The sequence below is a fragment of the Colius striatus genome, chromosome 30, assembly GCF_028858725.1.
Source record: "Colius striatus isolate bColStr4 chromosome 30, bColStr4.1.hap1, whole genome shotgun sequence".
Classification (NCBI taxonomy): domain Eukaryota; kingdom Metazoa; phylum Chordata; class Aves; order Coliiformes; family Coliidae; genus Colius; species Colius striatus.
In genome coordinates, this window is record NC_084788.1 from 454,145 (window position 1) to 467,404 (window position 13,260).

At 36.1% G+C, this 13,260-nt stretch overlaps 1 protein-coding gene across 1 annotated transcript in view; it reads right to left on the reverse strand.

Annotated features, from left to right (window-relative positions):
• FBN2 (fibrillin 2) overlaps positions 1–13,260 on the reverse strand; it is a 151,749-nt gene that overhangs the window by 26,906 nt on the left and 111,583 nt on the right. The window contains exons 35-42 of the mRNA XM_062016448.1: positions 12,818–12,940; positions 12,290–12,412; positions 7,430–7,591; positions 6,356–6,424; positions 5,599–5,724; positions 4,370–4,495; positions 3,674–3,826; positions 296–364 (exon numbers count right to left, since the gene is read on the reverse strand). Of these exons, the coding sequence (XP_061872432.1) occupies positions 296–364; positions 3,674–3,826; positions 4,370–4,495; positions 5,599–5,724; positions 6,356–6,424; positions 7,430–7,591; positions 12,290–12,412; positions 12,818–12,940 (951 nt within the window). The remainder of the gene's footprint in view (positions 1–295; positions 365–3,673; positions 3,827–4,369; positions 4,496–5,598; positions 5,725–6,355; positions 6,425–7,429; positions 7,592–12,289; positions 12,413–12,817; positions 12,941–13,260) is intronic.

Genomic DNA, 13,260 nt, shown 5'->3' on the forward strand with positions numbered 1-13,260 from the left:
GAAGGTAAGTCTCAGAACATGTTTGAAGCCAAAACCTTTTCTCTTATCAGCTAAGACTCAAACCTGTGAACTAGGATGGATGGTGAGCAAAAAGATCATAACAAAATGTAGAAATCAAAAAATGTAAATCAGAAATACTTTACACAAAAATTGGTCTCACAATTTATGTCACCACTGTAACTTCACAATAAAAGCAGGATTTTATTAAATGACATGTTCATTTTGGTACAATTATGGAGCTTCAACAACATTATGCAAAACAGTTTTAAGTTAATATGAATTTAGTGAAACTTACCAACAGCTTTCCCAGTATGAATGTCAAAAGTGAAGCCAGGAATATTCCCACATATATCCTTGAATTCAGCTAGAGCAAAACGGACAACAAAGCACTTTTAATGAATATTTATAAATCTCCCAAGAATTACTTGTAACCTTCTGAGCTTTTCAAGAGCTGGCCAAGTCTATTCAGAAGAGGCATTGCTTCAGTACAAATTGTACTGAAAATTCAGATTGCCCATAAATAAATGGAAATTGAAACACTAATTCATACTTCTCTTTTCTCAAATCTTTGCACCTAGGCACATGAGTAAATGTCCGGATGCACAAAGCAGCACTTCAGTTTTTGTTTTAAATAGAACTCCTTAACTTACTTTTTAAGTTTAAGTCCTGCTTTCTAGACATCTGTAGAGAGAATCTGTAACAACAGTGTCAGATATGAGAAACAAATCCCCAGTACCTAGCCTTCTTTGGCTCTCTCTGTTCTTTTCTGCAGAGATTACTGTAGCTTACTTCAACTAAACTGTAGAAGAGAATGGACACTCTTCTTTAAAAAAGAGATGCTCCAAAAAAGAGCATTGTTTTAGTATGCTCATTTTATATCTGTTCTTCAGAGTATCTTGAGGATGGAAAATGCACAGTGTAGAGTCAGTGAATCCATGTTTTTCCAGGTAAGACTCATGAATTTGATCAGATTTGTAACACACCCCAAAACTTTTAGCATAGAATCTATTCATTATTGCATGATGTAAGAAATAATTACTTTTTTTTTAAAAAAGCATTTCTTATGGAGCATCTATGCTGGCATGAGATTTTACTGGTAGAACAGTGCTTTCCAGGAAAAAAACAGTATTACACATCTGCAGTGCATTGACAAATTTTAATCTAGGTAGAAATATGAAACATGACAGGCCTAAAATCCTAAATGAATACCGGTAGAATTGTGTACTGAAAGACCACTTGTTTGAGGGGAGTAAATCAATTCCAATGTGAAGACACAATCAGTTAGAATGAACAGTTTAAGTGTGTGTTTGGCAACAATAATCACACAGCTGCTACTCAGCATCTTTTTAGAGCATATCAGCATTCAAATTTTGCAGAAAAAATAGTATCTTTCAATATTAATTTTCTAAACTGTTGTTAAGGAAAATTCCAAAGCATGCAGTAGATATTTGTACATTTGGGGTATTAAGCCAAGATAAAATAGACTTCTAAAGAATGTGGATAAAATTTACAAAAATGTCTCAGTGACATAAAATTCAAAGAAGTTCTGGAAGTATTAAATCTCAAGACTTCCATGAGTGCTTTGTCCACTGTGCTGCTGAGAACCTACAGGAAACGTTACCTATCCAATGAGAGGAAGTGTACAGAATCTACCTTCAACTCACCTGCAACCTGAAACGCAGACCAATTATTAGGCATTTTTTCTAGCACCAGAAAAAGGCAAAGGAGATCTGTTTTCCCCATGAGTTACTATCTTTAATCTAAAGCGTTGATAGGTTTTTTCTGGGCTAACTATAGGTGGAGTGTCTTGATTGTCTACTTTATAATGGCAGCTCTTGAGTAGCTTATAGTTTGGTAAAGTATAATCACTGGGGTTATAACTTGAATAATTCTTGTCTCCCTTACACCAAAAGTTCTTATTTATTAAAATTTAGGCAAATGCAGTTCATCTTTGCTAAGAATAAGATTTGGCAAAATGTTGTTCTCACATTCAAACACTCTGTTATTTCCTGTATAAGCCAAGCAGGATGCAATATCTGTGAACTTCATAATTTTCCTCTTTCTTCTGTCCTACAGTTTAATGACTGCTTAATGCCTACTGAAGTGATTCTTGCAGTACAAAATACTGGACCGTAGAGGTCCCTGCCACAGTTATTTTACCATCCAGCAATTTTCTGCTTTTTTATACTTGAGGGTTAGAAAGAGATTAAGGTTCTTTCTGCAAGGAGGTTTATATCATTTACTGCTGTCTGTAAACCTGAGAAATACAAGTATTAGTTAAAAACAGGGCCTTGTATTCATTACCCTGACTCCACGGGCAACAATAACATACTCCTGTGATTACAGCTAACACATCAGGTCTGGGAGGATGAAGGAGAGGCTCTGAGGGTTGCAGCTCTTCTTTCATTCTGTGTTACACACTGTACGTGTTCCATGCATTCCATTTAATAGAGTTTTCCATACTTTTTTCAGTTTTTACTGTGTAGAAAAACTGTTTATATTTAGCTAAGGACTGTACTAGAATGCATTTACACACAGTGACAAATTATCCACAAACATGTCAGAGATTTACTTTCTGAAAACTTGCATCAGTTGCTTAAAAAATATTTCAAGACCCCATATACTTGTCACTGTATTATTTTTTAGGACAAGAAGATCTATAATATGACAGGAAAAACACCCCTGAGGTCAAGTGTTCCTGAAATGACCAAACTATGACAGAATTCTGTAAATACTTGGTTTCCTCTCAGTAGTGAAGCAGCTTTTTACACTTCTTCAGGTGAAAAAACAAACAAGAATAATTATTTACAATTAATAGTCTGGTGATGGTTGTGGTCTGTGTAATGTTTAAAACCCAGCAACATAAATACAGTCTTAACTACCTAAAATCATCAAATAGAGACTGATTACTAAGCATAAATATATGAAAAGGAAGAAAGAGTTCTGCTCACAGAGGGAAAATAAATGCCAAGGCATTGGCATGTGAAATTCATTTAGAGGAACAGTATAATTCTCATCAGAGCAGAATAATACTCTTAACAAGCTACTGGGCTCAGGCTTGCAAATTGGTTAAGGTCAGTGTATCATAACCCCTGTCTACAATGTGTAGCCCCCATCCAGATTTCAGAGCAACTGATTATACCACATAAGTGCAGCTATTCAACCATTTACACTTGGATTTCAGTTTGATCCCTCATGCAATCTCTTTTCATGGTGAAAAGGGTTCAACCATGTCTCCAAATACAGTAAAGGCATTTAGAAAGGCTAACAAGGCAATACTGAAACATTTCAGGAAACATTTTAACCCCATAACTGCCTGCAGACTAAGTGGAGTTGTCTCAATAAATATTTAAAAGCTGCAGAAGTTCTTCTGAGCCTCAGGTGTACCAATTTGAAAGGAGAATTCTTTCTTCCATCCAAGAATATTAATTGCATAAAACTTTGTTGTATTTTTTTCACCATGTTGCAATCATGATGACAATTTTATGGCACTGAGATAAATGACTATGGAAAAGAATTTTATGAGACTTAAACCAACAAAGACAGGATGGCAGGGTACTATCATTCTGCTTTGTGAGTACAGCAAAGAATTTTGGGTTTGAAATGTTAACTTTAGCTAACAGATAAAAAGAGCAGACCAAAGAAAGTAACAAAATGTTACAGTAGGCTTTACCTGTTCCTGGAGTTGGGCACGGCTCACAGGGTTTGTTCCAGGCTTTCCCAATGTTGTATGTGCAGCAACACATCCTTTTGGTCACATTGAAGGGCAGTTCATTCTCACAGGAGGTTCCATTATAGCTTCTGTAGCAAAAGCTCTTCCTCATGTCTAGATGTGAGAGAAGAATCACTTATGAAGTAACCAACAAAGTAAATTACCATTTAATTTACCATTAAGTAAATATCAATCTTGTACCAAGACAGTGGGTCGTTAACTCCAGAATCTGAACCCAATCCAAGCATATTCATGGATGTACTTAAAAATCATTTAAGGACTGAAGCAATCTACAGATTTAGACTTATCTGAGATTTTACATATTTTCGGTTTTCATTCAAAGACACAAAGCGGAAAATTACGAAGAAATCCAAAATACACTGTAGATGCTCAACAGATTCATTTGTGTAGTAAACCCTACCATTTGAAATGACTAGTGAAAATAAGAAAAAAAGATTTCTGAGTTCTGTTAAGGAGTAAGAACACTTGAACACTGGACACCAGTCACTGAGGTCTCTTTCCTGCATGACATAACTACCAGGGAGTTAAAGGTAGGAAAATTAGAACTGCCCTCATCTAAAACAAATTAAGCAGAAAGTCTGCCCCCAAAACAGTCTCATATGCAGATAGTTCTAATAAAGATGATACTTTGCATACCCATGCAGTTATGTCCTCCGTTCACCTGCATATATTCAGGTGGGCAAATGCAGGTGTAGTTCCCCAAGGTATTGTAGCAGGTGCCAGGGCCACAGACGCCAGGATGTGCAACACACTCATCAATATCTAGAGACCAAGTGAAAACGTGACTAATAATAACAGAAATGAGGACCAAATCCTAGCAAATGTTTCTGAGAAATATGATCATAACAAACCACACAAAAACAACAAATTTGTTTAATTTAAAAGCTAGTTTGGCAAGTATTGTTCAGATTTAGGTGAAGTAACTATTGTAACAGCCGCTGAAAAGTAATATTGTTAACATCTATAAAGTCCAGCCAGTGAAGTGCAAGAGAATACCCTAAACAAATTACATGTCATTGAATTTACCACTGAAACTACAGCCTTTTCATCTCCACAGAAGACATTCACAACATCTTCTCACAGCAATGTTACTGTCACTTTCAAGTTTTGCTAATGTGTTTACTACACTAAGAAAGGAACTTTTAAGTACTGTATGTAGAAATAAGCAAGCTGAATAGTCTTGCAGCTTCAACCTTGGATCTTCTTGTTTAACATATTTGGGGTGTAAGCCTTTTTTGTCTTGGTAACTTTTATTTTAAACTCATTTTGTTCAGCTTTCACCACCTGAGCTTAGCAAAGCCTCAGGACTCATAATCTGTTTTGAAAGGTGATGATTTTCTTTCCCCTCCCCCTCGACAAAGTGTATGAAGAAGGGGAAGCTGACTTAACACTGAAAACTAGGAGAAATGAAAGACACTGGATTTTTGGGTCAAATTTAAATTTTTGGTTTTAACATTTATAACGAATCTCAAACACAAAAGGAAGATATTAACATTGCGTTAATTAAACTGCTACTCTGAAATACTGTGGAGAGGACACCTTTTCTCATTTAAAACACAGGAAGCCTACCAAAGTAAGGAGGATATATGAGATATTGAAGTGAGAAGCCAGAAATTAGTAACAACCATATTAGTTGACTGCATACAAATAGTTGAGATCTATCATATAGAAATAAGCATTAGTATATTCAAGTGTTGCATTTCAAGTTTTATATTAATCACTGTTGCCAAAGATAATAATTGTAAAGAAGATTTTAGGAAAGGGTGTGGGTACTGTATCCACTTATGGATTTAAGGCTATGAATGACAATGGTTTTCATAAAATAACTGCACTGTGATAAAGAAGGAGGCTTCAAGGTACTCAACCTTCACAGATTCTTGTCTCTTCACTGAGGTAGTAGCCTTTTGGACATTCACACTGGAAGCTGCCAAAAGTATTGATGCAGTTTCCACCTTGGCAGAGACCTGGCAGTTCCTGACATTCATCAATGTCTGAAAACAGAGAACAAACCACACGATCCTTTCATTCCAGAACAAAAAGGAACAAGAGACTTTAAGCATTTCCCTGAAATTTTACAATATAGTAGCTTTCAACCGCTACATGGATTTTTTTGTTTGCTTCCAAATTGCACTTCATGAAAGCAAGGATGAGATGCCCCCTCTCTTTCATTTGAATAGCTCTTCAGGTGCATGTTTTGGCTTGATAATCCCATAGAATTCAACTTCCATTACTGCACTGAATTCCTTAATCCTACACACTCATTATAACCAGAGTTTCTTAGACCAATGAATATTTATTGAAAACTATACCTTCCACTGATAAACTGTAATTTTCATAAATGACTTATCTATCCTTCAGAGGCCAATTTCACAGGCCAGTTTCATTAAGGAGGCACCTAAAAGGCACGCGTCAAGATATTTGTTTACTTAAATGTTGCTGGACTCCTTCAACATTCTTTTACAGAATGCCTTTTCATGACATTGTTGTCCAGTTCTTGTAAGCAGAGGGTTTTGCTTTGCACTAAATGTAATGATTTCTGCAAAATATATACTTCCTGTATATATACGTCCAAAGATGACTTTTTAAATTACCAGCCATCGTGATGACTTATGATAAACTCACCTTCTAAAATAATAGTGATGGGATTTGGTCTGAATCCCTCTCCCCCTGGACAGAGAGTGTTATATTCCGCTAAAGTGTAGGAAGAGAGAGCACATCAGTCATATGAAGAGTAAAGTGCTAACAACAGTAATGTAAAACTTCATTTCTGTTTTTAATGACTCTTCTACACTCATTGGTTTTCTATTCTTCTTGACCTATTCACAGGAAGGGCATTAGATTAGTAGATAACCAAGGCAAGATTAAGAGTTCTGCTTAAAACATTACCATAACCTCAGAACCTCTTAAGACTGGCACAGTGTTATCTTCTCTGAAGTGTGCCTTTATTTATAAATAAAATAATATTACTTATTTTTTCTGTTTTGACTAGTTCTTTGATATGAAATGTCACTGTACCATCAATAAAGATATGTATTAAAGCTGGAATTCATACTGAGACTATGATTAACAAAACACTTGACATTTCTGTTGCATTATATGTTCAAAGAACTTCAAAGCTCTACAAAATTTCTAAGTATCATTGGGCAATATTTTTGAAAATACTCAGGGCATAATTCTCCTTTGAGGACTACTGCAGTTCTCCAAATTAAAGGCATTCTAAGCATTGTTAATTTATTTCCCTGTCAACATCGAGTTGCTGAGTAAACTTCCATGCAATCCATTCTACTTTCAAAGACATACAACCATATTCACAACTAACTTTTTTATTTTAATGAGAGAAAAGTAAAAGTAAAATAAATAAAGTGCCCCAAACTACCCAAAGTACACAGACCATTGGAAAGTGCCTTCTAAAGTTATCACTGATTTATTACTCTGAGAACAGACACCAATTCAGTCACAGAAGACTAAAGGTCAGATTTTCTGATACTCAGGTCTGTATCTCTCCACCACTTCCCTGACAGCAGTAGGGTGTTCTTCTTTTACACTTGTGGCAGAACACTGACTTATGAAGATGACTGGTTTCTTAAATGATTACTGTATAGTAATACAGTAAAAGATTTCAGATACTTTTCCCATTCTTTGTTAGTATCTTCTATAATAAGAGGGTGGGGGGACAAGAAAAGAACATTTCCTTACTGCTGTTTACAGGGGGGCATGTCTCACAAGGGGTTCCCCAAGCCTTTCCCAAAGAGCAGCAGCATGAGGAACGACTGACTCCAACCCCAATTTCGGTGTTGCAGGACAGGCTTCCATCCCCTCGTGGTCCATATTTGAGGTAGCAATTACCAACACGGTTATCTACATAAAGAGCACATATGACTATAGCTACACACAATCATACAGATAAAGGGCATTCAATTTCACATTTCATATCTAGAAGTTGGAATTCAGACAACATTGTGCCTTTGGAGTCATTGGCAAGCTCAAAACATTCATGTACCCTGACAGTTAATGATGTTGAGAGAGACAGCAGTGAAAACATGTAGCTTCAGCTTCCTAAGTACTCAGAGATGAGTTTAAAATGTTTGCTTACCTTCCAAAGTCACACCATGCTCAAATGTAGCCAGTTCCCAGTCTTTCACTCCAGGAAAATATCAGAAACCTTGCTGCAGTTTGCTGTTAATATTTTTTTATAGAATCATAGAATCATAGAATGGTAGGGTTGGAAGGGACCTTTAGAGATCATCTAGTCCAACTCCCCTGCGAGAAGCAGGTCAACCTAGAATAGGTCACACAGGAACATGTCCAGGTGGATCTTGAAGACCTCCAAAGAACAAGACTTCACATCCTCCCTGGGCAGCCTGTGCCAGGGCTCCCTCACCTGAAGAGTAAAATAGCTTTTCGTTTTGTTTAAATGGACAGTGACTAGGCTATGACTCTTGTGGAACTGGAAGAACTTATACATTTTCGTATGGAATCACAGAAAAAAGTTATGTCACTGGAAGCATTCTTCCAATAATGAAGAAATATTCCAGAAATAATTAATATTAAAACATGCAATAGGTTTGAAGACAATTATTTTAATACTTTACTCAAACTCTAATGATTTCCAGAACTGCTGGCATCAGTAGCATGAACAAGGAACTTAAGTCACAAGTTTTCTTATCAATGCACATAGTGCTTCCTTGTTCTTTACAAATACAAAGTAATGAGCAGTGAGTTACAAATATAAGGAATGAGAAGACAGTAAATTGCTATAATATTTCTTATTACAGCCAAATAAGATGTAGCATTATTCTGAATTCTAAAAATCACTTCTATGAATTAACTTGCTGTCAAAGTTTGCCTCTAAAGTTTGCCTCTTGTTTTGATAAATTAATTGTCTAAAAGCTGTGATGTTTTTGCATTTTTAATGTTTTTGTTAAAGGCATGACTAAGAAACTTATAAATGAATTTTAGAATGATTTCCCAAGAAATACCACACTTTTAATTTACTACTTGCAGCGAGTGCCAGATGCTACAGCTGTAGCAATTTGTACACAGTAGAATGAACACAGGATGATAAATGTAGGTAGCTCCCACTTAAAAAAATTTCATTTTCAGAGTTTAACAAATGTCTTGATATGATTAGTTGTTTTAAATCATCCAGAGGTTTGAGACATATCTGTGAAAAAATCTCAAAGGCAACTTTCTGAATTGTTAGAAACTCCTTATTTTCAAGGGTCTCAAGTTAATTAAATTACATAAAACCAAAACTTCCCACTAATTTTAAAACGGAATGCTTCTTTTAAAGGGTATTAACATGAATCACAAAAAATCTTCCAGCATTCCAAAGGATTTAAATTTATTCAAATTTAAGCACGATAGGACAATTTTAGGTGAATCTTTCTACACAGTTTTAAGAGCATACTGCAGCATATTGTGGAAAAGGAAGGTGTTCCTGGGCCTCACATATTCTACAAAAATTTCAGTATCTCACCATAAATGCACACTAATGCAAAGCTAGAATACTCAATTAAGAGCTGAGTGGCAGAGGCATATGTTCTCTGGACTTCTGAGCCTTGAAAGCAAAATTAAGAAAACTTCAGACAGGGTATCTTTAGAGGCAAGATTTACTCAAGATCACAGAGCAGCAAATGTTAGAGTAGAAGTAATTTTTGTTTTTTTAAGACAATGTTAGAAAAAAAAGCCTTTTTAAAAGGACACATGCTGTTGACCTTACCATGGATGTGAGCTAAAAAACACAAATGTGGTTACTCTGAGAATACCTGTCTCCTTCTGTTCTCAGAGAAACTGCATGCTTCTCTCTATTTGTGATTGCACAAAACTTCTGACTTTTTAAGAAAAGCCAAGAGGAGATTTGGCTTCATTCCTCTTGGGAAATGCGAAAAAATCCTACCATTTTGGAAGACTGCTTAAACCCAAGACCTCAGACCCATTATTAACAACAGATGATAGACTTTGGAATAAAGGCAGAGCCTGGAATTCTCTAGCAGGATACTGAGTCCATCAAGAGTTTCACGTTTTGGTTTACTCCTCACGTGAACTGTCTTAACACAGTACCATGTTTCTCTTTGCCAAGGATAATATTTCTGTCTCTTCTGAAAGGAACTGGAATTCAAATTTAAATTCCTCCACCTATTTTGCTCAAGTGTGCAAGAGATAGTACTATTAAACAAAAGCTGCTATCTTTTGACAAGAAGCTTCTGGAACATTTTTCAGCACAACTCATGCATTCCAGAAGCAAGAAAGTTTACTTTTTCTTAGCAAGGCCTACTAGCCTCTGTGTTCTTTTTTTTTTTTTTTTCTCCAAATTATTACAAGCTTAAGAGTGAGAACTGTAATATTTAACCATTTGCCAGTGACACAAACATCGCCACAAGTGAAGCTGCCATTTGGAACTGCAGTCCTGAGACTATAAAGGACAACAAACAAACTGATCTTCAATTCCTCCCTCTCTGAACTGGTAAGTCAGTAAATTAGGCATATACGAAGCATACCAAATCTAGAACCAGAACTAGAATGGATGCATTGGAATGGCAACTCTGTTGCCACTTCCCAAGCAAAAGTATTTAAACATCTGGAAATATTACAGATGAGAACTGCTGGTGAAAAATAAAAAGTTCGAAACATAACAATGCCTATAATAATATAAAATAACTGATTTTAGTTGCACATGGTGCCTGTCTCTTTGAGAGCTTCTAAAAAAAGGTCACTAAAATGTGATTTCATTAATGGATTAGGGCTTTATTATTTATTGTCTTTCTCTGATGATATTCCACGGGAAGCAGAAGCTTTGCCTGTCCCTGTCAAAACCAAAAGCTGAATGTTTACTGAGTGGTTTTTGTCATAGAATCAGGCCGTAGAGAGACGGAAAGTTTACATCCAGGGCTCACAGCTCCTCCCACAGGTAGATGAGTGGATTCCAGTTCTGCCACTATCTGAAACTGAACTTGAAAAAAATAACCAAAACTCAACAAAAACCAAAAGTTTGCTCAGGGGGCTAAGACTTGGGAGATTCTTTTCTGTACAATCAATCACTGAGAAAGTAAAAGTGCATCTTACAAGGGAAAGGAGAAGAGTCTTTGTACCAGAGAGCCAGCTCTAGAAGAATTTCCTCAGGACAGAAGTAAGGAAAGGTCAAATACTTCCTCATTCAACATTTTTGTTTCAGAAAGGGAGGCCTTTGTCTCTCATTTGGGACTCTAGAGCTGCTAGGCTTACCCTTGAGTAGGTTCCCTTCCACGTGCTTCCTTGTGGAAATGTGAGACCCTTGCAAAAAATGACATTGGGATGATTGGCCCCAAAGTACAGTACGAACACAAACTTCCATCTTTTAGCAAAACAAAACTCAGCTAGCAGAATGATAATTCATTCTCATAAGCTTCTCCAAAGATCACTTAAATTCTTTGGTCGTAATTCCGAGCTTGCAGGGCTGACTATACTCACAGTCTGGCTGTAGAAAAGAATGAGGATCTTAGTAGTTATGTGCTGCAGACAGGGAATCAAAAAGTAGGATTTCATTGCTGCAACTGGAACTTAAGATGAGGCAAAGCTAAAAGCTTAAGTCAGACTACAACTGCAGAAGAAAATGATTAAGGCAGCAATTCTCACAATAGTTTATGAGAGACAGAAACACAAGTTTCCAATTAAATGGGAAAAGATTACATAAATTCACTTCATCTTTAAAAAATCTCAGCTCAGAGTTTTAGAATAAACTGGTCAACTGTGGACATTTAAAAGTCTCAAAAATGACTTGTTTCTAGCATCCAGAGAAGGAATAGAGGATATTCATAGGCAGAAAATGGAGAAACACAGAAAAGATGACCAATAAAATTTGTGCTGGAGGACATCTGTGTTCCTTTAGAAAGGATTTTCTTAGAGTATATTTACTTGCCACCACAATGTAGTATTATTATAAAATTATTTAGAAAATGTATAGAGTTCTAACTGCCAATTTATGAGAATTTCAGTCTTCCCAAGGTAATCAAAACAAAGGCTATCTTACAAATAAAAAGTTAGAAGGCTTTCCCAGGATCACACACAAATCTGTATGGCAGAATCTTATCCCCTCTCTTCCTCCAAACCTCCCCAAACTGCTAGTACATACTCTAATCATAAGACAGTCCTATATCATGTAGTATGAGGGAAAATGAAAAATCACTTTAAGACTTTGTGAGCCGGAGAGGATTAGTGAAATGTGCCTTTTACTTTGTTTCCAGCCAAGTGCGTACCACAATCAGTTTCAATTCCAGTTTAGTCTTAAACTAAATATATAAATAGGCCAGAAGACATATCTATGATTAAAAAAAAAAAAGGTTTTTTATTTACTTTCAGAAGAATGGAAATGCAGAAAATAAACGTTTTAAAAAACTTTTAAAAAGCGTATTTTAAAGAAACTATAAACACCATCAGTTAAAATAATTAATGCCTTCTCTAGAAAACCATGCAACAGGATATGCAGCACGTAGGAATATATTTTATCTTGCTGCCCTCATTTACATCGAAATAGTCACCTTGGCTGTGATTTCTAAACTAAAGGTATTTTTCACTTACCCACACAACCCACTCCAGTAGGATTCAAGTGGAAGTCTGGAGGGCAGTTACACTCGTATCTTCCAGGAGTATTTACACAAAGACCATTAACACAATTAATGGGGTCAGCACACTCATCAATATCTGTAACAGGAAGGTTAAACTTATAAATCTGTTCACTGGACAGAAAAGAAGAAAAATTTTACTTTTACGACAAAAGGCAAGAAAGTTTCAAATGCAAGTGAATTTTAACAGAAATTGAACAAAAGAACCCCCAATAGAATCATAACATGGTAGGGTTGGAAGGGACCTTTAGAGATCATCTAGTCCAACCCCACTGCAGAAGCAGGTCAACCTAGATCTTTGTACAGCTGCATATTTAAGAAGTCATTATTTTCGTTCCATTCTTAGGCCAGCAACAAAGCATGCCATTCCATATTATGCACTCTCATTGTTGTCTGATAATCATTGCACATTTTTGGGATTCATCTTTAAATTGGTGCAACTGAAAAAAGAGTATTGACATATTTCTGAAGAGAAAACACATACCTGTACAGTTTCCTCCAGTTCTATCTAGTTCATAGCCATCATCGCAGATACAATGAAACATTCCTGGTAGATTATTACAGGTACCAAATACACATATGTTCTGGAAGGAGCATTCATCGATATCTGAAGGAATATATCAAGAACAGAAAGTTACAAATCATTACCATATTGATATCACAATAGTCTGCTGTACTACTAAAACCAAATGCTAATACATTCAACTTTAAGCAACACTGACTAATTGCTTTCAGTTGTGGGTAGAATGCCATAGCAAGGGGTTTGTGAGGCATTCCTCATTAAGCTGCTTGTTACTCCTGTACTACTGTGAAGTGAAAGTAGCAAACCAGACTTCTCAGACTCAAAATGAGAGCTAAGTCAAAAAGTCAGTAAGTTCCTTTCAAAATGTGCACTGAGCACAATGAAGCATAACACCATGTAGAGGT